General features: G+C 41.1%; 1 protein-coding gene across 4 annotated transcripts in view; it reads right to left on the bottom strand.

Annotated features, from left to right (window-relative positions):
- Bnc2 (basonuclin zinc finger protein 2) overlaps window positions 1–25,818 on the bottom strand; it is a 397,760-nt gene that overhangs the window by 228,784 nt on the left and 143,158 nt on the right. For 3 of the 4 annotated variants that reach the window (XM_029476260.2, XM_085839199.1, XM_029476263.2), the window contains exon 4: window positions 1,258–1,341. The exons of the other annotated variant lie outside the window; for it this stretch is intronic. In XM_029476260.2, the coding sequence (XP_029332120.1) occupies window positions 1,258–1,341 (84 nt within the window). The remainder of the gene's footprint in view (window positions 1–1,257; window positions 1,342–25,818) is intronic. 4 annotated transcript variants of the gene reach the window in all.

The raw sequence follows: 25,818 nt of genomic DNA, 5'->3' as shown, positions 1-25,818 counted from the left end.
AAACTGATATTGCAAACCCATTTTCTTCACACAAGCTCATGACACATTATCCAACATTCACCCTCAAGCCACTCACAGTGACTGCTAGAATAACATCAACATTCCTACATCACTCCAGAGGTCAAGAATCAAGCTCCGTCCCACGAACAGGCTTTTTGCTGTCCTGTATCTGTATGTCACACATGCTGTTAGCTTTCCAGAAATAGGAAATACATGATCAGGACCCGAATGTGTCACATCTGCTTTTCTATTGTCCCACATCCATACACCACCTAGACAGTACCAGTTTGGGACACAACAAAGCTCAGGTGGTCTTCTCTAGGCCAAGAGCAGGTGTGAAGAGATGGCGTACAAAAAAGTTTAGCGTCCCTGCCTTTCGCTCATCCTCACTCCCACTGTAAGGAACTCAGCTGTAAAAATTCCTCTCATTTATTATGTGCTACATCTAAATCAGTTAAAGATACTTTAATATTGCACTCAATATACTTACTCTGTAAAGCCTGAAAAACCTAGCAAATGATGCCAAATTGAAACTCTAGAAAGACTAGGTTTATTCATGCCATCCACGCTGAAACTTCGGTCTGTACATTGTAATGGCAAACACATTCCTTAAAATTGTAAAAGCACACAGAAGCGGAGATGTTCTTCATCATCGTTCTATTTGTATTGTGCAATACACCAAGCCAGGTCTAGTGCCTCAAGACCACACAAAGTGAACTAAGTAACAAGCCAACATTTTCAGCAGAAATGTACTCTGCACATATCCCAGTATACTAAGACAAAGATACTTATTGTTAAGTATCGCTTATCTTATTTAGCACATAGGTTATATTTGCCAAAGATCCCATGGCAATCTGTATCAGTCTATACAACCAGAGGTCAGGATTTTTCTTCTATTCCAGACTATATCTCTTGGATGGATGGATGGATGGATGGATGGATGGATGGATGGATGGAAGGAAGGATGGATGAATGGAAGGAAGGAAGGAAGGAAGGAAGGAAGGAAGGAAGGAAGGAAGGAAGGATGGATGGATGGATGGATGGATGGATGGGAGGGTGGTTAGATAGATAACGAATTTCTTCCAATTATACACAACTCATCCTTACAAAGACCTTTTGCTGCATATATACTACATCAATTCCTCTTTATACCTATCTCAGGGGTTATCATTTCTTGATAGCACTGATAATACTGGCCTCCAGGGGTAACTGTTTCAGACACAGCATGCCCAGCTAATAAAACAGTAAGACTCCAACCTGGACTTCCAGCCTCTGGTCTGGTTCCTCCAGGTTTGGGCAAAAGTCTGCACCCAGCACTCTGCCAGCACATGCCAGTGGAACCTGAGGGGATATGGCCACATTAGATGCTGGGCACAGAGACTGCATACAGTCACACTATACCAGACAGAAGTAGGGATGTCCCAACTGCATGTCTGAAAAAGGCCATGATGGCCTGACACATATTTGACATTGCTATGACAAATATATTGAAAATGCATGAAACTTAGTTTACCAACTATGGAAAGGTAATTAATTGTAAGAAGAGAATACACACATACATTTTTCTCCTATAACCCCAGCCCCATATTTACATCACAGATACATAAATATCTATGGACAGGAAGAAGAAGAGAAGTTTAAAAAAAGAAGAAAAATGGGGAAGAAAAGACAGAAACACAGACTTTCTCCTGGATTTTGGTATCTTTTTTCCACCTAATCTTCAAATTTCCAGAGAAAATGAGTACACAGAATTCTATGCTGTCTGAAGTCCCTTTACACCCTCAAGATAGCTGTTGAAATTCTCCTTTTCAGGGATATACTAACACTAAATATTGTTATTTTTATTTGCATACTGTTACCTTGTTTTGCTTCTCATTTGCTGGGGAGAGTACTATTTGGTTCATATGTGTTAGAAGCCTGAACCTGGCACTTGACACACTGTGGGGAAAGGTTCTGCTATCAAACAATGAAACCCCAGACCTAATACTTACTATCTTTAAGTGTATGAAACATGATATAAATTTTGTTACAAAATGTACCAATAAAACATTCTAATTTAGTAGATATTTCTTGGCATCAGGAGTTCAACCCTGAAATCCATGAAGATCCTCTTTCAACACTACATCTTCTCTCACAATCAGTCAGGACCTTCCCTGAATAATGCCTACTCCAAATATTCCATCTCTGGTTTCAAGATGAAGAGAAATGGATTTAGAATCCTTCTAGTTCCTACTTTTGACATTCTTTTCTCTGGGGCCTGGAGATCTCGCTCAAAGATAAAGAGGTTAGATAACTGAAGCAAAGCTCTGGATTCTACCCCCAGAATAACAGACATAAAATAAAATTGGTATCAGTATTTGCCAGCACATGCTAGCTGTGCTAATCACATGTATCTACCAATGCGCACCTCCCCACAGAGACGACGAGACAGATCTCCTGTACCTTCCATTCCTCTGGTGTCTTGAGTCTTACAAATTCCAAAGATCACCTATGTTAACCAATGTCCTTGTTTAAAGGTCAGTTCTTAGCCACATGGGCTATATAAGTGATTCCTTCTTTTTCTCAACTTACAAATCAGTTTGCTGCTCAAGTTCTAAACAATTTTTTTTACAGTCCCACTTGCCCTAAAGTTGATCTCTCATAACATAACCCAGTCAAATTTCCAAACATGTTTAGGTCCGAGTTAATTCATGCTGAGGTCCAAATGGTAAAATGCCTAGTTATCATCTGCCGTCACAGTTAATAAGTCTTGTTTGTTTATGAGACAGGGTCTCATATAAACCACACTGGCCTCTTGCTATCCAGCTGAAGATTACCTTAAATCCCCCATCTGCCTGCTTCTACCACCCAAGTGCTGTGACTCGGGCAATACCACCGTTACATGTCTGTTTTATTTTTATTTATATAGGTGTTTTGCCTGTATGTATATCTATGTACCATATGCATGTCTGGTACCCATAGAGGCTAAAAGAGAGTGTTGTGTCCCTTGGAAGTAAAATTACAAACAGTTGTGATGTACAAGAAACCCAGGTCAAAAATGAGAAGGACAAAAAAAATTAAGGAGAAGATACTAGAAGAACCCCATTTAGTGTCATCAATTCTAAAGGTATTTGTTGACTTTACATATTATAAAGACAATATAGGAAACTAGCTACTATTTGTATTTTAGTCTAACACACAACATAAGCACTTTCAAAACAAGAATGTATACTCTACATTGTGGAGTAAGGGGAAAGGCTGAGCATTAGTGAAGCAGAGGCATTAGGAATTTGTGTTGTGTCACAAATGGAAATGATGCTGATTGTACCCTGCAGTTGACATATGGAGGGGCACTAATGAGTTCTGCATCAGTAATTCTCTCAAGGGAACAATAAAAGGAAAAGGAAAAAAAAATCAATCTTGGAATATTCAATATCAAAATGAATCCTCTCCCATCTAGAGAAAGATTCCTATAAAACGGTAACAAATGTGACTACTGAGCGGACTGAAATGGTTTCCATAAGCCAGAATGTATATTTTGTGAATTGTGTGTAAACAATACCTTATTTCACATATACAAAGCAAATTGCTACTTATCTTAATACTATTTGCCTGTGTCACAAATACTAAGCTTACAGCTTCTTTTCATCTTCACACTCACAGAATGCACTTTATAAACACTCTCAAGAGGAAAGAAGAAAGTTAAACAACTATAATTACATTCAATTACAACTTCAGACACTTAGGAATACAGTTCTGAGAGGAAACAAGGTCTTTTCAGTTGGGAAAGGAAAAGTGTAGCAAGCCACCACTATGTTTCAACAGTCCCAGTCACAAAGAACTAACAGTGGGTAGCACGCCCAAGTCTGGAGTCCTGGCACTTCTCACAGAAAAAAGAAAAAGAGGTAACGATGCATAATAGAAGAGTCATATATTCTAGAGACAAGACAACTAAGATTCAAATCCAACTGCAAAGTTCAGCATGGTTATACTCTAATAATGCTGAATACCCTACCACAACTGCAATGGACACTATCATCAATTATTAGATGGAGAAATTCTTCAAGAAAGATAAGCAACATCCAGGACATAAAAGATGACTGACTAATTAGCTGTAATTTGGAATACTTTGCTCCTTCTTCTGGTTTTAAACCTCAAAAGTAAGCCAAATCTCTATAAGCAACCAGATAGTGACAAACAGCAAGAAGAGACACAACTGGCCACCTTATCATTACTCCATTGTGAATTGACATACTGAAACACAGTGGACCTCTTTAGTGTGTGGAATATAAATATTAAAGTGACTTCAAGATTCTCCTTTACCCATGTTCATTTGTCCTAGCAACCAGTGTCTGCTTCAATACTAATGAAACTACAATGCTTGCCACAAAATATTCTCAAGGATTAAGACTTTAGGGATATTGTAGTTTTTGTTATTTTGCTTCTAGTATATTTTGCTTTTAGAGTAACAAAATAATTTTTGTTGAAGAAAAATTAATGAGCCTATCACCTAGCATTTCTAAATTTGATTCCACAGGTTTCTTTGTGGGATTCTGTTTTGAACATATAAACTCCATCCTTCTGGTTCAGTAACAGCGAGTTAGAGGCCTTGCGAAGGGCCATGTGACATCTCCAGGGGAAGTGGAAGCTGGGTACCTAGCAGCTCGCTTGTTCATACCTCAGAGGAATCATGGTGCACAAGAGAGTGATTTACAACCTACTTTGTATATAATCAGGAAAAAAAAAATGACAACAAGCACAAAGCCTCTCTCTCCGTCTCCTCTCAGGAGAATTCACAAAGGGGGCGGCAAGTGAGTGTTCACTTCAGTGTCAAAGGGCTTCCAGAAAACACATTTTCTGTAGAGTGAAGAGGAAATGTACCAGAGTTCCTCTTCTGTCTCTCTCCTTCTCTTTCTGTCTCTGTCTCTGTCTCTGTCTCTGTCTCTGTCTCTGTCTCTCTCTCTCTCTCTCTCTCTCTCTCTCTCTCTCTCTCTCACACACACACACACACACAACCACTACATTTTTATGTGTCTACTTAGGATACATATAAAACTGTTAGGCAACAGTTTTAAAAAGACAACATTAAAATGGCCCAAACTGCAAAGGGATGCAGTGCCAAGTATTTGGAGGTGAGTGGATGGGAGTGGAGGGTGTGCAGAAGGATGAGGGCAGAGAGGAGACATGGGAGTGATGACTTGGGGGGTAACGTGTTACGGAGGGTGGGGCTCACAGGGCCAGGGATGACTTCGCTTAAAATTTAATTTTCCTTTTAAATATGAAACATTCATGTAAGCTTTTGCCTGACAGGCATCATGAAAGTCACAGCCCAAATAAACAAAGTAACTTCTATGTCAGCTCAAGGCTTCTCAGTTAAGCTGGCTATAAGCCCAGATCAGTTCTGAATCACTGAAAGTGTTCTGGTGATTTCTAGTCCAGCAATGATGAAAGGGATGAGGAAGCCAATCAGAAGAACCTGAAAAAGAATGGATATACAAATTTGGACATGAAAACTAGAATGAAGGAAAGAGGTAATAAGGAGCAAATTCCTGTAAAAGGACCCAGGGGCATGCTGGGTGCAAGAACTGTTACAGTCCAAGGCAGAGGGAAGCAGAGCAGTGCTTCAGAATGCCAAACAGCAAGAAGAAAAGCACCCATATAACACAAGTTCAGGAAAGACATTAAGTGAAACAGCTCCTACAATAAGGTAGCCTGGAGAAAGAGACAGAGAGAGACAGAGATAGAGAGAGAGAGAGACAAAGAGAGAGAAAGACAGAGAGACAGAGAGAAGAAATAAGATTTCCCAGCACTGTGAAGATGCAAACAAAGCTCACTGCTACCAAATGCATGAGTAAGGTGAGCTCCAGAGGCTGTGTGTGCATCTAACTTACATCTCAACTTCCCAACTGCATTTTAACTAAAGACAAGATTGTAGGTCTCTAAGTATGGGTCACTATACGTCTCAGTGCTAGATCACTAGCCAAGTGCCAAGCATACAAAATCTAAAACAGGAAAATGAATGTTCTGCTCCCTGATGAGAAAGCAGTGGTCATTTTTCTAGTAAGAAATGGCAGAAACATACCCACTCCTACAGAAGCTTTAGATGAGACAGGAATGTACCAAGAGGAATTAGATAAAGATGGGAAAGGGTTCTAGAGGAAGAATATAGGCTGGGGCTAGGGATGCTCTGGAGTCATGGGATTTGGTTGATGGGAGTTGACAAAAATGGAAGGTGACTTGGAGGTGGAGACAGTGTGCCTCAGGAGTGAGGAGAACTCAGGAGCCCACCTGCTCAGCTAAGCTTCCCAGGAGAAGTGCACCCAGCTCTGTGGCAGGAGCAACCTGTGCAGGTTCAATAACAGATTTTCACAGCCACAACAAGAACACCTTGTTTTTATGCTATAAAACCAGGAACAAATGGTGAAAGTCTCTCTTCTTTGTGACACCCTGAGGAGTTTAATGGACCATTAATAATGCTAAAATTACACAATCTTTCCTCTAGATTACTTAAAGGGCTTTATACCTAATACTTATTAATTCTCACATCAGACAAATAGAGAGAACTTCCTTTGCATATTTCCCTTTAAAGAAAACTGAGGCGTATCACTATAGTTCCCTTCCACGTTTGATAAATGGACATGGACAGGTGAAATGGAGACAAATGCTTTAGCTACTAGTAATACTCACTTTCACTAGAGTAATCCTACCATGTGATACAGCTTATCTTATGCTTTTCAATTCTCAGTTTACCTGGGTATTAGCCCTAAAGGAAGTAAGGGTAGAGCCATTTTATCCTGTGTCATCAGTATAATTTTTAAAAATTCAATGTACAAAACTGAATTGGTTTAATTGGCTGCACTCTCTTTTAATTCAGTATTTTGGGAACTAAACATCAAGTTGTTGCTTACTGGAATGTCAAGTTTTATTGCTGATATTTAATAAAAACTCACATGTTTTCCTGTGTCCAATATTTCTGTCTCCAATGTTGAACCCCAACCATCCTACAGACAGGTTATAAAGCTCTTAACCAGGTGGTGATGGCACACACCTTTAAGCACAGCACCCAGGTGGCAGAGGCAGAAGGATCTCTGTGAGTTCAAGGCCAGCCTGATCTATAGGGAAATTTTTCAGGACTACGGAGAGAAACCCTGTGCCTTAAAACTAAAAAGCAAAGAAGAAAACAGAAAAGACCTTAGGAGATTCTGGGTCCTCAAATCTAAGCTTGTCACTCCTTGTCCCTTATCTCAGAGCCTTTTTCTTTCTATATCAGTATAAAAGGAGTCCCTATGTAGGGCTAGTGAGGTTGGTAAGAAGGGACACATGACACTTTTCTGAGCATCCAGAGGATGCACATCCATTGGCACCCAGCACATCTCTCCATGACAGCTCAGAAATCTGAGATACTAAGGGAAGAAGTCTGACCATGACAGAAGCAAACTTCCAATGGGATAGCACAGCTACAGGAGAAACTAAAAAAAATCTTACTGAGCCTCACTAGAGTCCAACACTGCCAATTTCAGGAGGCTTCTTGCTCTTGCAGGGTTAAAAGAAAAGAAAAATGTAACTCAGCTCAAAAGAGCTGATACTGAAGTCTTCACCATGCAAAGTGTTGATTACCAACACACTTTCTGCACTCCTGTACTAGCCAATCCTCCAACAAATAAAATAGCAGGCCATTTTCTGAGTGTTCTATGACACTAATGGCTTGATTTCAAATGAAAAAGCGGAGTTCTTAGGAAGCACAACTAAATAACATCTAAAGAAACCTAACCCTCTGGGGGACATGCTCTTGACTGACAACCAGCAGCCCACATTGGTGGTCCACAGTGTACCTACCCGGCTGAACTTCAAGTATAGAAAGCCAGATTACTAGTGGAGTAAAAGCTCTCCAGATGATAATGTCACTTAGAATGAGACACAACTACTGCGGAAAGACAAAGGGTATGCACTGGGGTGTAAGATCCAAACCTCCCCAAATATCATAAACTTTACAGAAGACTTGGGCAGGCCAGAAGAAACAGAAGTATGAGATAAAGTGCTGAAATGATCAAGGAATGACATGTCCCAATTCACACCTGCTGCAAGCATTAGCAGGAAACTGATAGAGGGGACAGACACTGCCATGTGGATGAAAATCACTAAAATAATCTAGGCCAATGTCTTGGCAAACACCCATAATCTCAGCACTTGGGAGGCTGGGGCAGGAGGATTACCCTCTCTTACGTAGCCTTTCTCTAAACAAGCAAACAGTGAAAGAAATGGCAGGTCTCTGAGCTGAGCCTACCTGGATTTCCATAATAATCAAGAATCAGGGCCGGGCGTGGTGGCGCACACCTTTAATCCCAGCACTCGGGAGGCAGAGGCAGACGGATCTCTGAGTTCGAGGCCAGCCTGGTCTACAAAGTGAGTTCCAGGACAGCCAGGGCTACACAGAGAAACCCTGTCTCAAAAAACCAAAAAAAAAAAAAAAAAAAAAAAAAAGAATCAGGATGACCCAGACAGACTTGGAGGCACACGCCTATGATTCCAGCGCTTGAGCGGCTGAGCTGGATTCAAGGTCAAGGCATACCTAGCATACAAAGTACAGGAAGAAAGAATCAGGACGACTTTCTCTCCAAGGAGAGAAAGAAAGCAGCCTCCAGGAAAGCGCTGAAAGCCACCGCATTTCTTTTCAGCCGGTGCTGTGTAGAAAGGTGTTCACATCAGAAGACAAGATATCTATTTCAGTTGTTTTACTTATAGAGACACAACGGAACCAATCAATTAGGCTCTCTTTCTTCCTCCCTAAATTTAACAGTATTAGGAAGGAAAGAGTTGACGGAAAAATGCACTCGTGCCTTGTGTCCAGTTGAAGTGAAATGTGATAGAGTATGTCACATTTCAACATCAGGAGCACAAAGGGCACAACATGACAAGTTACCACTGAACCATATACATGAAACCAGTGATTGTTCTTTAAAAATAAAGTAGCAATTGAGGGCTTAAATAAAATACAGTGGGCAAATAGTACTAGATTTGGCACACAAATGGCTGAGTGAAGATGCAAATTGAAGAGCCCTGACATCTCATTTGAAATTAGTTAAAGCCGGCAATCAAGACTGAGCCTAGAGATGGGTGCCACTAATGAGAGGAGCCCCAGTTATCTGAACAAGAGAGCCAGAGACTATAACGTGTGACCTAACATCAATAAACTGTGCCCAAAGAGTCACAAAAGTAGCTGGTTTTCTCTGAATAATACAAATCTTGAACTTGAAAACAGTAGAAATGAGAAAGGAAGCCGACAGCACATTCGGTCCTGCTGTTTCATACTGTAAAAACTCAAACACAAACTCGGCTCTCCACGGCCCAATCCTCCTCTAAGCCTGCCAAGGACCTAAAAAGAGAAAACAGGTACAAAACTGCTTTCTATGAAATGTGCTGTACACACTGCAAATGCACCGATCTCTGTAGGAGCGAAAGGCAAAGGGGGGGGGGGGGTGTGAAAAGCTGCAAACTCTGCAGCTCAGATAAAGGGCAATGGAAACCACTTCCCACCAGTGATGTCTTTGTTACCACGGATTATAAGAAGTGGGGAATAAAATAAGAAGGAATTTCTTATAGTTTCCAGTGGGGATATTCTTATATGTTCATCCTAAGTGAACATGCCTCATTCCTGAAATCTAGCAGCGTTGAAAACTGAAGGGGGAAGAAAGCTGGAGGAAGCACAGCACTGCACATGTGAAGTGCTTGTGTGTGTGTGGGGGGGGGGGGTCCTGTCTGTGTGTCTCTGAGGGTGTTAGTTACCTCACATATAGCTAACACCACCTAATAATGAGTAATGTTACTAATCACACGTTTCCCTCTGTAATCTTTCAATGGTATTTGCTACCTAGGTTTCATCTGTCACCTCCAGATGTACAGGACACCATATCCTTACCCTTTCTGTTTCGTGTGAATGATAACCCTGAACTGGCATGCTCCCCCTACATTTTTTAGGTATCAAGTTAGCATCTCACTAAACAAACAAAGTAGGGCAGTGCTGCTCTCGGTTCTTTGCTAGAGTGCACCCCTAACTTCACTACATTTTGCAAACTTATCACCAAAAAAAAAATCACTAATTAATGTTCACTTGGAGCCATATTTCATAACTAAATTCCTCTCCCTCTATCCCAAACCCACTGATTTTGAAAGTCGGTGTAATCTTGTTTTTCAGTCTCCTCAGCTATACCTTACTGCCTTGCAGATAATCAATTCGACTGAGTACCAAGTCGGTCCTTCCCACAGATGTTAAATATAACCATCATTTGATCTTTCCGCACGCACAAACCTGTACAACACCCACCACTGGTCACATGTGTTCCCCTATAGTAAATGGAAAGTTCCCCACAGATTATCAATGAAAGTTCTTCTTAGACCTCAAAGAATCCAACTTTGGCCTGTCCTTCAGTTTTATCTTCTCTTCCCTCAGGAATACTTCACCTAGAGTCTAATGAATGTATTCAATGGCTCTGATGTGCTGGCCTGGCTCTCCTCACTGGACAGACTATTCTGGCTGTCTCTCCCCACCCCCTCCCCATACACATTGTGCTTTAGAAGTCTCTGTATTTCCCAGAGGCAACATGAGTTCCCCTGATGCTGCTGAGGAGAAAAGGCTCTCCTCCCCAGCACTCTAAGATACATTAGGTAAGCACTGGACATCCTTGAATTTTAAGCCAGGTTTTCGATTATTAACAGCCATAACTCATTGTTCAGCTTTGTACTCCTCCAAAGCACCTACCACAGGCTTTATCCACACCAGTAAACCAAAATATTTTTGAAAAATAATGCATAAATCTATTAAAATTCATAGTGGCATAAGGGACAAGACAAATATTTTAACTATTTCATTATTTTACCTGATCCTCAACATATACCTCTAAGGCAGTTATAGACCAATAATTGCTGTTTTATATAAACTTGGGATGCAAAAAAAAAATCATTAGTTATATGCGTAGTACTAAAAGTTCAGTAATTAATTCTGTGGTATCTTTCTGCTGAGATGGGTTTCATCAGATGTGGACATGACATAATTTCTTTTCTGACTAAAACTTCTATTTAACCTTACTCCCAGATTTGCCTAGAGCCCAACTCTACAAAGCAACCCTCTAGAGTTAGGAAAATGGACATGTTTCCCTATAATGTAACTTAAAGAGGCCTTTTATTTACCCCCTCAAACTGTTACCCTGTGCTGAAATCTAAAGTGTATGAAAACATGCAGGTACATCAATAGCCTCTCAAATTGAAATTGACTGAGGTTCAAGACTAGGAGCTAGTCTGAACCCTCCTTTAACAAATGCCTGAACATAAGTGCTGATTGTAATGCATTTGGACAGAAATGGATCCGCCTGAAGTGGGAAGAGAGTCCTCATATGCAGTGGTATAAAGGTAGTTTACAGCCTATGTGAGATGAAGCTCCACCCCTAATCAGCTTTGAATCTGCTTCAAACAAGAGGAAAGTAAACTACAATTTGTGGGTCAAATGCAGCCCTGTTGCCTTCTTTTTTAGTAAAGTATTATTGAAAAACATCTATGTCTACATATACATACACAACACAACACACACACACATATATACACACACATATATATGTGATATATATATATATAAATCACTGTTTGAATCTGTCAGTTGAATAGCTACTGCAGAAATCATACACGAACCTAAGCCTTCACAGAGAAGGCCTGCCAACCATCGTTTGTTTCTCATTCAGGCAGGATCTCATGTAGCACAGGCTAGCCTCAGTCTTGCTAAAAAGTCAAGAGTGATCTTGACCTTCTAATCCTTCTGTATCTACCTCTCAAGTGCTAGACTCCTATTGCATGCACTAACACGGTGGTAGTATTGTTGATTAACAAGCACAAGGCTCACATGCTAGGCAAGCACTCTACTGACTAACCTACACCCCAAACTCACTACCCCAGTGTTTTCATCGATGCTGAAATGAGGCCTCCTTCCTAAACAATATCACTATCATGAATTCAGCATTCAGTACAGAAATCCAAGCAAGGACATTCATACTGCAGTACAATTCTTTATTTTTAAAATAGTCTAATAACCACGAACTCATTGAATCAATTATGATACAATAGTACAAGACTAGATTAAAAATCAATATAGTTATTCGGGGTGTGGTGGCGCACGCCTTTAATCCCAGCACTCGGGAGGCAGAGGCAGCCTGGTCTACAAATGAGTCCCAGGACAGCCAGGGCTATACAGAGAAACCCTTTCTCAAAAAAAACAAAACAAAACAAAACAAAAAGAAAAACAAACAAAAACAAAAACAAAAAAAGTCAATATAGTTTCTCTGTTTCCCCTCTCCTATCTTACCCTTCTCTTTCTCCTTTCCCATCTTCTACTCTCTTTTAGAAGAGAATTCTAGAAACTAACCTCGGCCATGTGAGTGCTTAACACATACACTGAGTTGTATTCCCTACCCTGCTAATGAAAGAAATATCTATAGCACTCTTGAGGTTTTTAAGGCCACAAATACATACAACATAAACGCATAATCATTTAAAGTAGCTCTAATGTTCCAAACTTGTGTGTGTGTGTTTGTGTGCGTGTGTGTGTGTGTGTGTGTGTGTGTGTGTGTGAGAGAGAGAGAGAGAGAGAGAGAGAGAGAGAGAGAGAGAGAGAGAGAGAAAATGTATATAATGAAAAGATGTTAATCAAAAGATTCGTAAATGGAACCACATACACAGTGACACTAACTCTTTCCTCCCTGGTTTTCCTAATTATATCTGTATCTTTGCATCCTTCCTGTAAAAGTCATGTCAAAAAAATTGAGAGTATTTAAAAGCAAAAGAAATGTCCATGGTTTAGATCCTTCTTTTTTTCAGAAATTAAGAAGATATTCAGGTGATGGTGGAGGTATACACCTTTAATGCCAGCACTCAGGAGGCAGAGGCAGGCAGATCTCTAAATTCTAAGCCAGCCTGGTCTACAAAATGAGTTACAGGACAGTCAGAGCTACACAGAGAAACCCTGTCCTGAAAAACAACACCAACAACAAACAGCCCACACAATCCAGAACTAAGAAGCAAAGAAGGTTGCTCTCCTGGGGTGGGGGGAGTTGTTCTTGTTGTGGTCTGGTTGGGTAGAGAGTTTTGGGGTTTGTTGTGTTTTATTATTCTTTCTCTTTGTTTGAAAGACTGCAGTAGCTAAGGCTCCCCCCCCCCAAAAAAAAAAAAACCTGCAGATTCATGAACTTGTGTCTCTGCTCCATGAGACAACCTGAACAATGGATAACGTCCTATCTTCATAAAGCACACATGGAATAGACAGAGGAGAAGAGGTTAACAGAATCACTTCTTGATGGGAATATATTAATTCCATCAGTTGCTTGCTTCTGAGTTACTATAAAAAGGTTCATAAAGTACCCAAAAGCCACACACATTTAGAATTATGCTGCTCAGTGACTGATTCCCAGTGAAGAGTAGGAATAGAGAGATTTCTCTCTAACTTAACTTCCTTCAAAACAAGTCAGCTTCTACACAACTGACCTCGTTAGTATTTAAGTAATCACTGAAAAGCCAAGCATATACATCATGCATGCAAGAAGAACCTGGCACCATAGGTGATGAACATATGCTGGCAGAATACAGCTGAGGACTAGAAACTATAACAACACTTGACAAAAGAGGACAATGACAGCAGCCACACAGCTCTCCAGTTCTGTGCCACACATTACAGTCCTCTTTCCTAAGTCCCACATTATTAGACTTAGTCAAGCCTCAGGGAGAGTCCATAACTTTCCCAGTCAGAGCAAGAGAACAGTTCAAATGCATATACAGTCAGCTGATATATATGGGTCCTCCCTATATTCACAGGAGTGAAATCATATTTCTGATAAAGTGCTATATAAAATCCCAATATAAATTTATCAGGTGAGAAAACCTGAAATCTATGTGTTACAAAGAGAACACAAATTTATGTCAATTACTTTTACAGACAATGTATTCAATGTAGTACGTTTTTGCTCTTACCTTTATCCATACATGCACATAGAGGACTGAAGAGTTTTAATCTTTTCAAACTGAAGAAGAGTCTGTTTACACTCAGACACAATTAAGCAAAGAACTATGACCTGGTGCTTTAGCCTTCTTCCACACTAAAATTATGTTACTACCAGGGGATATCCAAATCTGTATACCTTGAAATTAAACATACAAAAAGTTGTACAATGAAAGAAATAGCTATTCTTAGGTCTTTTCTCTTACAGAGCAGCGTCTTCTAAATATTACAATGATGTCACTCAAATCAAATAAAAGCTTCAATTCTCAGGCCTCATGACCTCAAGTACAGAGGTATGAAGATACTGTTTTTCTAAAATCAAGTACTCCATGCGCCAAGACAGAGGTCTAAAAGACGGGATTCGACAGCTCTCATCCCATATCTAACTACTCTGGTTTTACCAGTTCCTTGAATCACACTCCTTTAAAATGTACCTTCAAAGTGTCAGGGTGGGAGAGGCTAAATAATGAGGAGGGCTCTAGCTGGAATGTATGGATCTCCTTGGGAAAGTGAAATGGGATAGACTTTGTGAGTGGACTGAGGGCTCGTGTGGATGGGAACAGTAGGGATCCCATGCAGGAGGGAAGAACAGAGGGAGACATGTATGGAATTGGGGGGTACTTGGTGGTGGGGGGGCAGCTATGTGGAGACCTAGTGCAATGCAAAGTTCCTGGATTTTATGATGACCCTAGGAAGAACTCCTAGTTATGGAGACCACAGAGCCTGATCTGGCTAACTTCTGTAACCAGGCACAGCTTCCAGTGGTGGTGGGATTAGCCCACTATAGGACACCAACGCAGCCACAAAACCTTCAACCTACAACCTATCCTGCCTGCAAGATGTACTGGTGCAATGGTGGCTCAGAACTTATGAGGGTGACCAACCAGTGACTGGTCTAACTGGAGCCCATGCTTAACACTGCCTGGATGGCCAGGAACCAGAAGCTAGATGGCCCAGAGATCTAGTGTAGAACGAAACACAACTCCCCCACTCCCCGACCCCCACCCCCAAAAAAGTCAATGAAATGATTCCTAATGATACTCTGCTAGAGCAATGGTCATCAGAGAGGCTTGTGCTCATACCTGATGAGAATAGATGGAGATTACATGACACAGAGCTCAGGCAATCCCTGGGGAAGTGGGGGTAGGTGGTATGTGGTGGGACACTTAGGAGCCAGAGTGGTCCAGGAGAACATGGCCCACAGAACCAACTAAGCAGGCCTCACAGGGTTCACAGAGACAGAAGCTTCAATCACAGAACCTGAATGGGTCTGGGCTATGTCCTCTGTATATAGCTTGTGGTTGTTTAGCTTAGTCTTTTTGTTAAGACTCCTAACAGTGGGAGTTGGGGGTGGGGGTGTGTCTCTGACTTTTTCATCTGCTCTTAGGACCCTTTTCCTCCTACTGGGTTGCCTTGTCCAGCCTTGATATAAGCTTTTGTGCCTATTCTTATTGCAATTTGTTAGATCATGTTTAGCTGATATCCCTGGGAGATCTGTTCTTTTCTGAAGGGAAATGAGGAGCAGTGGATATGGGGGAGAGGAACTGGGAGGAATGGGGGGGAGGGGAGGAATTGCATGAGAGAAGAATAAATGAAAGGAAAAGGAGAAATGTTCAAAAAAGTAAAAATAATTTCCAGAAGGGCCAGGTCATTTCTACAATTCACTTGTTCCGGCTTTTTATCTAGCACAAATAAGAAATGTTTAAAATTTAAGCAAACGGTTAAGACTGGCGATATAAGGATACGTAGATGCAATAGAATTTGTCACAGAGGATATCACAGAAAGACGGAGATGATTTTGGACCTCCCTGACCTGGTAACACTGTTCTCTCCCTTCCTAGAGGTGAAGGAATAAATGTTTTCCTAAAGCATTACTCCGTTGTTTCTAAACAGACAAACTTCCCTAGGGACCAAAGCTACAGAACAACTCAAGGAGCTACAGGCTATGAAGGCCCTACAACAAGCCACAACCTCTAGCATGTATTCTTCTTTTACCTTCCTCAGGGTCAATGTCCTTTTTCCATCATAGAATCAAAGATGAACTCAGTAGTAGAAGACACTCCGAACAAATGATCCTGGTTTCAATCTCAATTACTGAATGGGTACATGACTGAAAGAATTAATGAATTAATTTATTTCCTTTAAAAAAAAATGTGTGCTGGGAATGCATCATCCTAGGACTCAAGAGGCAAAGGCAGAAGAGCTTGAGTCAGAGACCTTCTGGGCAACAGCATGAGAGGCTGTCCAAAATCCTAGGCAAGGACAGACTGGAAGCAAGAAAGGTCAGTGCTGAAGGGTCTTATCCAAGGTCACGTGACAGGGGAGGTTCCTGAATGACATCACAGAAGGAACATCCGCACTCAGGGCCAGCCCATTATCCCAGGAAGCTCCCAATATGCTAATGGCTGGCAAAAGGGACAAAAAGGCGCTCAAAGGACTGATGCTGATTTGTTTTTAATGAAATCTGACTTGGGGAAAACCATCCTGCCTTGGCTGAAATGTTCTTATTAGAGAGATTGAATGTTGGTGTCATTTCACTCTTTCCTTCTTGGAAAATAAGAGGAAACTTTTTAATAAATCAGATTGGAAAGGACTGAGCAGAACTACAACATCCTTTTCATAATTAAAAAAAATGCTTCCATGATTAGAATTATCAACTATATTCCAGATAAACTAAATGCACATGAAAGGTTATTTGACACTTTTATTTTCACACCCTGGGGGGGGGGGGCAACTTTAAAACTGGTTATAAGAAATAATAAAACAGAAAGGAAAAAAAAGCAAATACCAGCAAAACCCCACGTTTTAAAATCCCCGACTGGAAACCAGAGTCAGGCAAACTCCACCATCACCTGAGCAGCCACAGAGTAAAAGGAGATGACTCTGTGGGGACCACAAGAGCTTAGGGAAGCCGGGTAGTATGCATATGTCTTACATGTGAAGCACCACGTCCACATATAAATCTTGATTCTGTTGTAAAGCTGATTGCTTGCTAGTTTAAGACTTCCCATCAACAATGTCAATATATCTGTTTAAAAAGAACAAACCATCATACAAACTCCACTAATCAGATTAAACTCTGGAGGTCTATTTTGACAAAATCATTTTGTAAAAATGTCCAAATCAAGCCCTTAAAATTCTACATAAATAGGGTGCACTGGCTTACTCATGCCTCATTTTTTTGTACAATATTCATGTTAAATTTCTGTTATATTCTGGAACTATTTTAACATTGGGAAACATTGAGAAACTGGCAATTCAGAACTACAGCTCAAACTATGTCTTTTCTTAAGCCATAGTTCTCCTCTTCACAGGGGATCCATTAGAAACCCAAATGCTTTACAAAGGTAGAGAGCAAGAGGAAACTGTCCCATCAGTGCACACTTTAATCTCTTACAAATGAACCGGAATTGGATCCTGAAAGAGTCCTGAGTGTTATTTGTAATGCTCACAGATACAAGCTATCAGTCCTCCCCAACTGCGTGTTTGAAACAATAAAGGAGGCCAAGATACTTCTAGAGAGGGGCAAGGGAGGGACAGTGTGCAAAATCAGAGGTCACTGTTGAGGCCCGTACCACCCTCAACCTGAGGCTCCACGCTAGGTTTCATAGCTCACTTCCTTCCAGATACTCAATAACTTCCCGGTTGAAACTGCACAAATTCCAGAATTCCTGGTTTTAAATCACAATGGAAATGTCTGGAGAGAATTGAATTAGAATGGCTCAGGATAGCCTTTCTAAATGCAGGAGTGTTGGGGGGGGGGGGAGAACACAAGCGAGCACATACTTAAATTTGTTTTGTTTTAACTCAGACCTTCTGCATTCCAAAATTGTATCCCTCTGACTAATATAAACCGTTGTTACAGAGAAGCAGTTAAGGGGAGGGGGGGGAGAGCCAGGGAGAAGGAATGGGGGAGTGGTAATGGTAACACACAGTACCATGAGCTGCAGAGGCCTCCCAGTCAGTGGTGCAAGGTTAACAGAGCAGTCCCGCTGGCCTTCAGGCAGACAGCAAAAACAGCCTGGGGAAAGGGGGACAGGGATGGCAGCCAGGGAGGGGGAGCCCTGCTTGGGCAGTTTACACAAGGCAGCTCAGCTCCTTTCTGGCTCATTCCTCCTCTCTATCTGCCGGCCTCTCTGTGTGTGTCTTGTCATATTTTCTTCAGCTGCTAATTGTCCGGACTACAAGACTTTAAACAGCCACAGTTGAAGAAAAAAAGTGAAACCCTTCTAAGTGACCATCATAGCAAATCAGCTTCATGCTGATGGGTAAAATTTTCCAAGGGAAGTGTTCTTCTGATAGTTCCTGCGCCTCCAAGTCACCCCACCCCCAACCCCACCTCTGCCACACACACTCCCCTGGAGGGCTAAATGCACTGTGGCAATAAAACATTCATGCGACTTGGAATTTTAACACAATGCCATTTCCCTAGTTTAACCTGAAAGGAATGCACTAGTCACAACAGACTACATCATCCTGCCATTAAACCCTGCCAAGGAACCACTTTTTGGCCATGCTGGGCCAGCTTTGACGGGAAAGGAGTACACAGACCCACACACTGAGCACAGAGGGGCCACCTCTGCTTCCTCAGCCTTATCCAGAAACACCCTGCCCTTGAACATGACTCCTGACCTCTTGCATTGTGACTGGCTTGGGAGGCATGTGTCACCCTGGAACTTCTGTACAGCCACACACTGAGCAGGCCATTTGTGGATCCCTCTGAACAAGTCCTTGGGCAGATGCCAGCATCCTCTCTTATTACTACTGCTACCATTCAGGACCCTATGGCTTCGTAGAAGGAGACTTTCTCCTGGGCTAGATAATGCTGTGAGATGCTGTGGGGCTTACTTTCCTCTGCTTTGTGCTGTTTTAAAAAACAAACTTCACTTTGCATTCATAATTAGGTTATGATTACTGACATGACCATTTGCTTTGGGGACTACTTAGCAAAGGTGCCAGTTCTTTCACATTTAAGTGACATTTAATTTAGACTTACAAAATACAAAACAGAAATAATTCTGATGTCTCCTGACAATTTTAGAAGAAAAAAAAATCAAAGGTGAAGAATTCTAAAACACGAAGTTAACCATATCACACAGCTAAAAGCATTATCACAACAGAAGCAAGCAACTGTACCGGATTTAAATCTGAACTTCTTGACTCATTACTTGTGAAGATAATGTTTGCAAGCAATGTAAACAAAAAGCGAAGGAACAAGACAACACATGCCTGCCCCTAATGAGGAGTTGAAGTCACAAGCACTGGGCTGGGGATGCAGCAGAGGCATCCAGCATTGGCAAAGCCCTGAGTTCAATCATCAGCATGGTAAAAATGCATAAATCAGTAAGAATAAAATCTTGTTAAGTATGTGCAAATGCACACAGGTACTCACTTCAGTGCTGAGGTCTGCGACATCCAAAGCAAGGGCTCCAATGGTGAGCCACAACCCTGAACTTTAAACCTGTCGTAGCACCAATCTGCATCTCAATTCTTAAAATCAACAGACATTTAGAATAAATCACAGCAATGTTACCAGAGGCTATAGTTTTGAACATACAAGCCATCATTTTTCCCTACCACCATTTTAACCACTGTGGTAGGGCTTTCAGAACAAGTTTTTTTTTTTCCTATCTTTAATTCCCCCACTTTGAGCACTCATATTGCTTTCCTGGGTAACATTTTCACTTTCAAACTTGTCATCTTTCTCCTGTAGTCACAGCAGGTCAGAAGGGATGCAATCCCTCTTGTTCTGGCCCCACCTTGCAGCAGGTGAGCTGAATTATCCCTGTAGAAGGCATCGCCCATCCCCTGCAAGGAAGCCATGCCCCTCTGCAGGAACAATGGAAGAACACCTCACTCCTTTAAAAGAATACCCTAAAATACTAAGTGGCGATCTCAAAGCAACTTAGCATGCACATAGAAGACAAAACCAAATAGTGTGCTTTAGTGTAATTTCTGTCTCCTTAGTAGCTGGAATTAGTATAAGCCCTAGTTAAAAGACAGTTTTTCCCCCTTTACACAGACATTATCATGCTTTGAAAAGTCATTTTAATCCCTTCACTGGAGCTAGGACATGCCAAGTCCACAGAGAAGGACAACATTAACTTCTTTTTAAAATATTTTTTGTAAAAAAATCATATTGGAAAAGAAGAAAATCAATCCAACACAGAAGAAAATGTTATACTTAACATAAACTATTCCCACTTCAAAATATAAACAGAGTCAAACTACCAGTTTAGATTCTATAAAATACAGCAATAAGGACACTTGATTTTTTTTCACGGCATTTGATTTACTAATAAGTTCAAATTCTTGTTATGATGTCAACAATTTGAAGCCTACTAAAGCTGAAGCTATAAGATTAAAACTGCAGAAGACCATGTCTGTGTAAGCCCCAGCAAGCATGCTTTTCTGCTCACATCAAATTAATCACCACAGTGATCCCGCAGTGTTTTAGACCAATAGCTATTTCCATTTCTTTATTGTATGCACATGTGTGTGACCACCAAGCATAGGAGTGATCATCAGAGGACAACTTGTGTGAGCCAGTTCCTCCTTACTACAATGTGGCCCCTGAGGGCACTCACTAGGCTTAGTGGCAAGTGCCTTTATCTGCTGGGCCATCATACTGGTCCAGGGACCAATAGCTAAAGAATGAAAAGACCCCAAGTCTGTGAATCTGTACAAGAGACTCTCTTCATTAACATCCACATATAACTTCTGAATTACTCTAGAATTTAGGACAAATAAGTAAATGAAGGGGTAAAAGCAATCTTATTTTTCAAACAAGTTTCTGACCAATTTTATTATCTATACATTATGTTACAGTTAAGAAAACCAGATTGCTACAAATATCAAAATGAAACTACTTCTTCATGCAAATATATTGATGATAAAAGAAAGTGTAATCAGAACAACATGGAATCAGAAAAAAAAAAGTCACACCAAAAAGTTCACTCAGCAGGCAGGAAGGAAAACTCACTGGGTAAAGTTCTTGACACACAAACAGGAGGAATCTGAGTATGGTTTCTCAGCAATCACATAAAAAGCTGTGCAAGATAAACCTAGCACTGGGAAGGCAGAGAAAGAAAATCCCTATAGCTTGTTGGCCAAGCAGTCAAACAGAATAGGTCAGCTATAGGTTCAATGAGAGGACAGACTCTAGTCATCTAGAGGATAGCACCAGATATAGACCTCTGGAGTCTGCACACACATGCTTGTCTCTCTCTCTCTCTCTCTCTCTCTCTCTCTCTCTCTCTCTCTCTCTCTCTCTCTCTCTCTCCCTCCCTCCCTCCCTCAAATGTAAAAAGTTTAAAGACATCAAGAAATTTTGTAGAATTGTTTTAGCAAGGACAAAAGAAATGATTAGAAATTTGGTAACCATTGGTCATTTCCATTTTGCTCAAATCAGAAGGCTTTACCACATTAAATGACATTTAAAGACGTGAGGTGAGTCCAGAACTCCTACAGTATCTTTTGAAATGTAGAAACCAAAATAAATGAGATTTTCTCATGGGTTTCTACTACAAGGAGCACACATTAGTTTTCAAACAAACATACATATTGGAATTTCTTTAAGGCTTCACTTTAAGCCAAAGGATTGGCTAAATTCAGAGAGAGGAGAGAGGAGAGAGGAGAGAGGAGAGAGGAGAGAGGAGAGAGGAGAGAGGAGAGAGGAGAGAGGAAGGAGAGAGGAGAGAGGAGAGAGGACAGAGGACAGAGGAGAGAGGACAGAGGAGAGAGAGAGAGAGGAAAGCCTTCGAGGAAGAAGAAGGAAAGAGGTATGGACAAAGAGAGAGGAAGAAGCCGGGCGAGGTGGCGCACGCCTTTCATCCCAGCACTCAGGAGGCAGAGGCAGGCGGATTTCTGAGTTCGAGGCCAGCCTGGTCTACAAAGTGAGCTCCAGGACAGCCAGGGCTATACAGAGAAACCCTGTCTCGTAAAACCAAAAAAAAAAAAAAAAAGAGAGAGAGAGGAAGAAAACCTAAGGCGGTGGTGCTGGACAGGACCAGTCAGAAAGAAAGGAGCAGGAAAGGGACAGTAAAGTTGAGAGCAGGAAAGGATGAGGGGAGGAGTGGAAGAATCAGGTGGGAAAGGAGGGGCTGAAATACAAACGGGTGGGTATCTGGGGGAGACAGGAGGGACTGAAGCCCCTGGACACTCCTGTAGAACGAACGGGCAGCTGGCCGGAGATGCTAATTCAGCGCTTTAACAAATCAATGCCACTTGAAAAGTACAATGAGAACCCTCGCCGGGTAGATGTCAAGGGACTGAGAAAATGCATTCTCAAGTAGTTCACATTAAGAGGGAATAATGTGTTAATTTATAACTCTTCACCCTATACACTCGGATTATCTATCTGTGTCAGCGATTTGACTTCTTAAATTTATCAAAAACACACGCGAAGGGAGGCCGACTCTGCTTTCACCACTGGGAAAGGGAGGTTTAGGAAAGGCCCGTTCTGGGTAAACCACTCCCCCACCCACCCACCTTTGGCTCTAGTGTTGGTGAGGATGGCAGGGAAGAGAGGGCTCCTGCAGGAAGATCGGGGAGGAGGGAAGAGTGAGTGGAGAGGGGAGGAGGGGAAGAAACCCGTGGTCCAGTTACTAAAGCAACCAAGAAAAAGGCTCTTCCAGTCAGTGGTTGATTGCATTAGGTGCCATCCGTCAAAAGTGACACAGAAGAGAAGAATAACTTGAATCAGCAACCTGAGCTGCCATCATCAGAATTTACTTTGGGGAAACTTCCTTAAGTCTCTCAGTACACCCAGAGGAAGAGAAGCTGCTGACAAAAGAGACCGTAATTAAACAGTGCTCTTCCATGCCACCAGAATCCCACAGATGGAGCTTATCAGACTGGATATGAAGAGAGGACCAGCCTCATCCTATTTGGTTAGTTTTGAAACAGGGAGGAAAGAATCTACCTGGCAGAGACGTTTATTTCTTAAGGAGAATTTGCTCTATGAAACACTGAATTCCTGAGATGGTTTCCTATATTATATATGTATGTCTGTGTGTGTTCGCACGCATGTATGTGATACATATATGTGACACATACATGCATACACACACACACACACACACACACAATGTAACCTACAATATGACAATAGCAGTTTCTGTCCTGACACTCAGAAAAACTGTCAGTAATTTATGCCGCCTAAATCCATGTGTTATGTGACTTACCTTCTCAAGGTATAATAAGCATTGTCAATATGCAATGGTAAGTCTGTTTACAATTTTAAAATAAATGGAAAAGGGTACAGCTCATGAAAGTGTTTTAAGATCTTGTCTTGAAAGATAGGAAGGCAAAAGTGTTTCTACATATTTTCACAAAGTAGCCACATTGTAACTGCTTTGACTTTTAAGATTTCTACACACACACACTACACTATACTCAGCAGTGTTTGAAGCTACAGGGGTGTTTTTATTTGCTATTGTACAACTGCAACAGAGTCTGCAGACTTCCTATTATTTTGAGGACATTCATATGCAAATGAATGCTGACAATGGAAATGAGATGCTACACTAGATGGACAACCTTCAACATTTACTTGAAAAAGGCAGAAGTGTCTCACTCCCTGAAGCTGAGCTCTTCTCCCTTCCACCACTGGGTACAGAAAGGAAGTGAAGGACAATGATGGGCCTGCCTCCAACTTCCATTGGCTAAATATCATCTTCCAGAGACACACAGAAAACAAACCTTCTTTTAAGTTTTGCATCTTTCCTATGACAGTATTGCATAGTTATTTTTAAATGAACACTGATTAGAAAGTAAAACAGAGTACAAAGCCAAGAAATTTTATACCTGCAGTATGCCAAACTGTCCTACATAATATGGTTGCTTAATTAATTTTATCTACTTCAAAGGTGGTAATGATAAATTTCCTGAATCAAGACCAGAGAGTGCACCATGTTTCTTTTTCACAAAAATCTTAGGAAATTCACTACCCTAGACAGTGGATGTGCAGTGCAGAAGTATCACATACGTGTGTGTGTGTGTGTGTGTGTGTGCATTGTGTGTGTGTGTATGTGTGTGCATTGTTTGTGTGCGCACACATGCACATTTGCCTTTCTAGAGCCACTGTTTCTATACATGAAGCAAGATTAGCCAATCCCCAGGACTTTTTTTTTCTTTGCATCAATTACCATTCCTGTCCTGTCCATCCAAGCTACTACCAATTCTTATCATTATGGTACCATAATCCCCTTCTCCTCTTCCCCTCCCCCACTACACTCACCTAAGGGGTTAAAAGACTTCAGTACATTTGTGACTTGTCAGTGACATATAATACCCAGGTCCTTCATGCAATCAACTTTTACTTGACATGTATTTGCTCATCACAGGACCCACATTACTACTGGGAAAATGAAGAAAAACCTAAATTAACACTTGACATTCAATATGGTCAAGTCCTTAATTGGCTGGGCTTCCTGAGAAAGCAATTTTCTATTCCCCAAACTGTGCGCGTGTCATGTGTGGAGTGCAGCTCTTGGCCATCACTGCTGTCCCTCGCTCCCTCTAATGAGAGCAGATGAATTAGTGCTACGTGACACGATTTGAACAGGGCTGCCTCCTCTTCCCCTCCCCCCAATCTTTCTCTTACACCAGTGACAGCTGTGTGGCAAGAAGAAGAAAGAGAAATAAAATAGAAAAAAAAATTCGGTAAAAGATCATTTTTAAAATTGAACCTTAAATGTCTTGTTGAATCTGAAGCTAACAGGGTCATTTAACTGTGGAGGTGGGGGATGGACTGTTATAAAGATCAGGGGAATTATCTGCATATGGTTGGTTTGGGTTGTATTAAGCATGTTTTTTTCCATTCCAGGCTAGTTGCAGTATTAGATTGAAGGAGTCTAATTAAAATGGAATTTACATCCACTTAAAATGTTTTTTTAAAGGTCTGGAGAATGGGTCAACTAGAAGAAAAAGGAAGTGATTCTAAATGTAAGATAAGCATACATATATAGAGAAAACTTCCTTCAACATTTGGGTCACAAAGAACATACAACACAAACTCTATCACTGTGTCTTGTTTTCAAATATTATTCCGTGTCTGAATTCAGTACTAGCCATTCTATTTGAAAAATTTTGGCTTCACGCCCTTTATTGTTGAGTTGCTGCAACAAAAATTATTGAACCACTGGTTTTCTCCCATCATTTTGGAGAGGGAATACATTCTTCTCTTGTGATACGTGTCTAGCTCCGTAAGAAACATGAGGCTAGATGAATGGGAGGAAGGCCTGAGAATCTGTCCTAGCCAAGACTCAGAAGTATGACTTCGTTATTTTGAAACCAAAGAAGGAACTTTAAACGTCTACATGACTTGCCCACTGTGATGTACGCGGATGGAAGGGAAGCCGACCTGGCTAGTCAAACATTTGAGAAGGTAGCCCCTCTCAATTTTAGATGCGGATGTGTAGGGAACAAATGGTGTCACAGGCACCTCAGCACTTTAGATCTTTGCTGGCTTTTAGACAAGAGCCGAGGTAAAGATATCCACTGTGGATAGAAATTATTTCAGAAGGTATGAACCCCAACCTCAGGTAAAGCATGCAAACCAAAGCCCGTTCACCCGCAGCTCCTCCTAAGGAGGCTCATCATGGAATTCTTTTTAAACTCTGGTTATAACTTAAGTAGCATTTTAGTGAGCACACTGCTAAATTTAATGACTCGGAAAGATAGATGGCAGCTACTTATATACTATGTATAAAGTAAAAAAAAAAATCTAATATTGAAAATGTAATTTCTCTATTTGATATTTGTGAGGAAAGAAATATATATATATATATATATATATATATATT

This window comes from Mus caroli, unplaced genomic scaffold (genome assembly GCF_978045245.1).
Source record: "Mus caroli unplaced genomic scaffold, Mus_caroli_1 scaffold_6, whole genome shotgun sequence".
In the NCBI taxonomy this organism is placed as follows: domain Eukaryota; kingdom Metazoa; phylum Chordata; class Mammalia; order Rodentia; family Muridae; genus Mus; species Mus caroli.
This window is presented reverse-complemented; position numbering and strand designations above follow the sequence as displayed.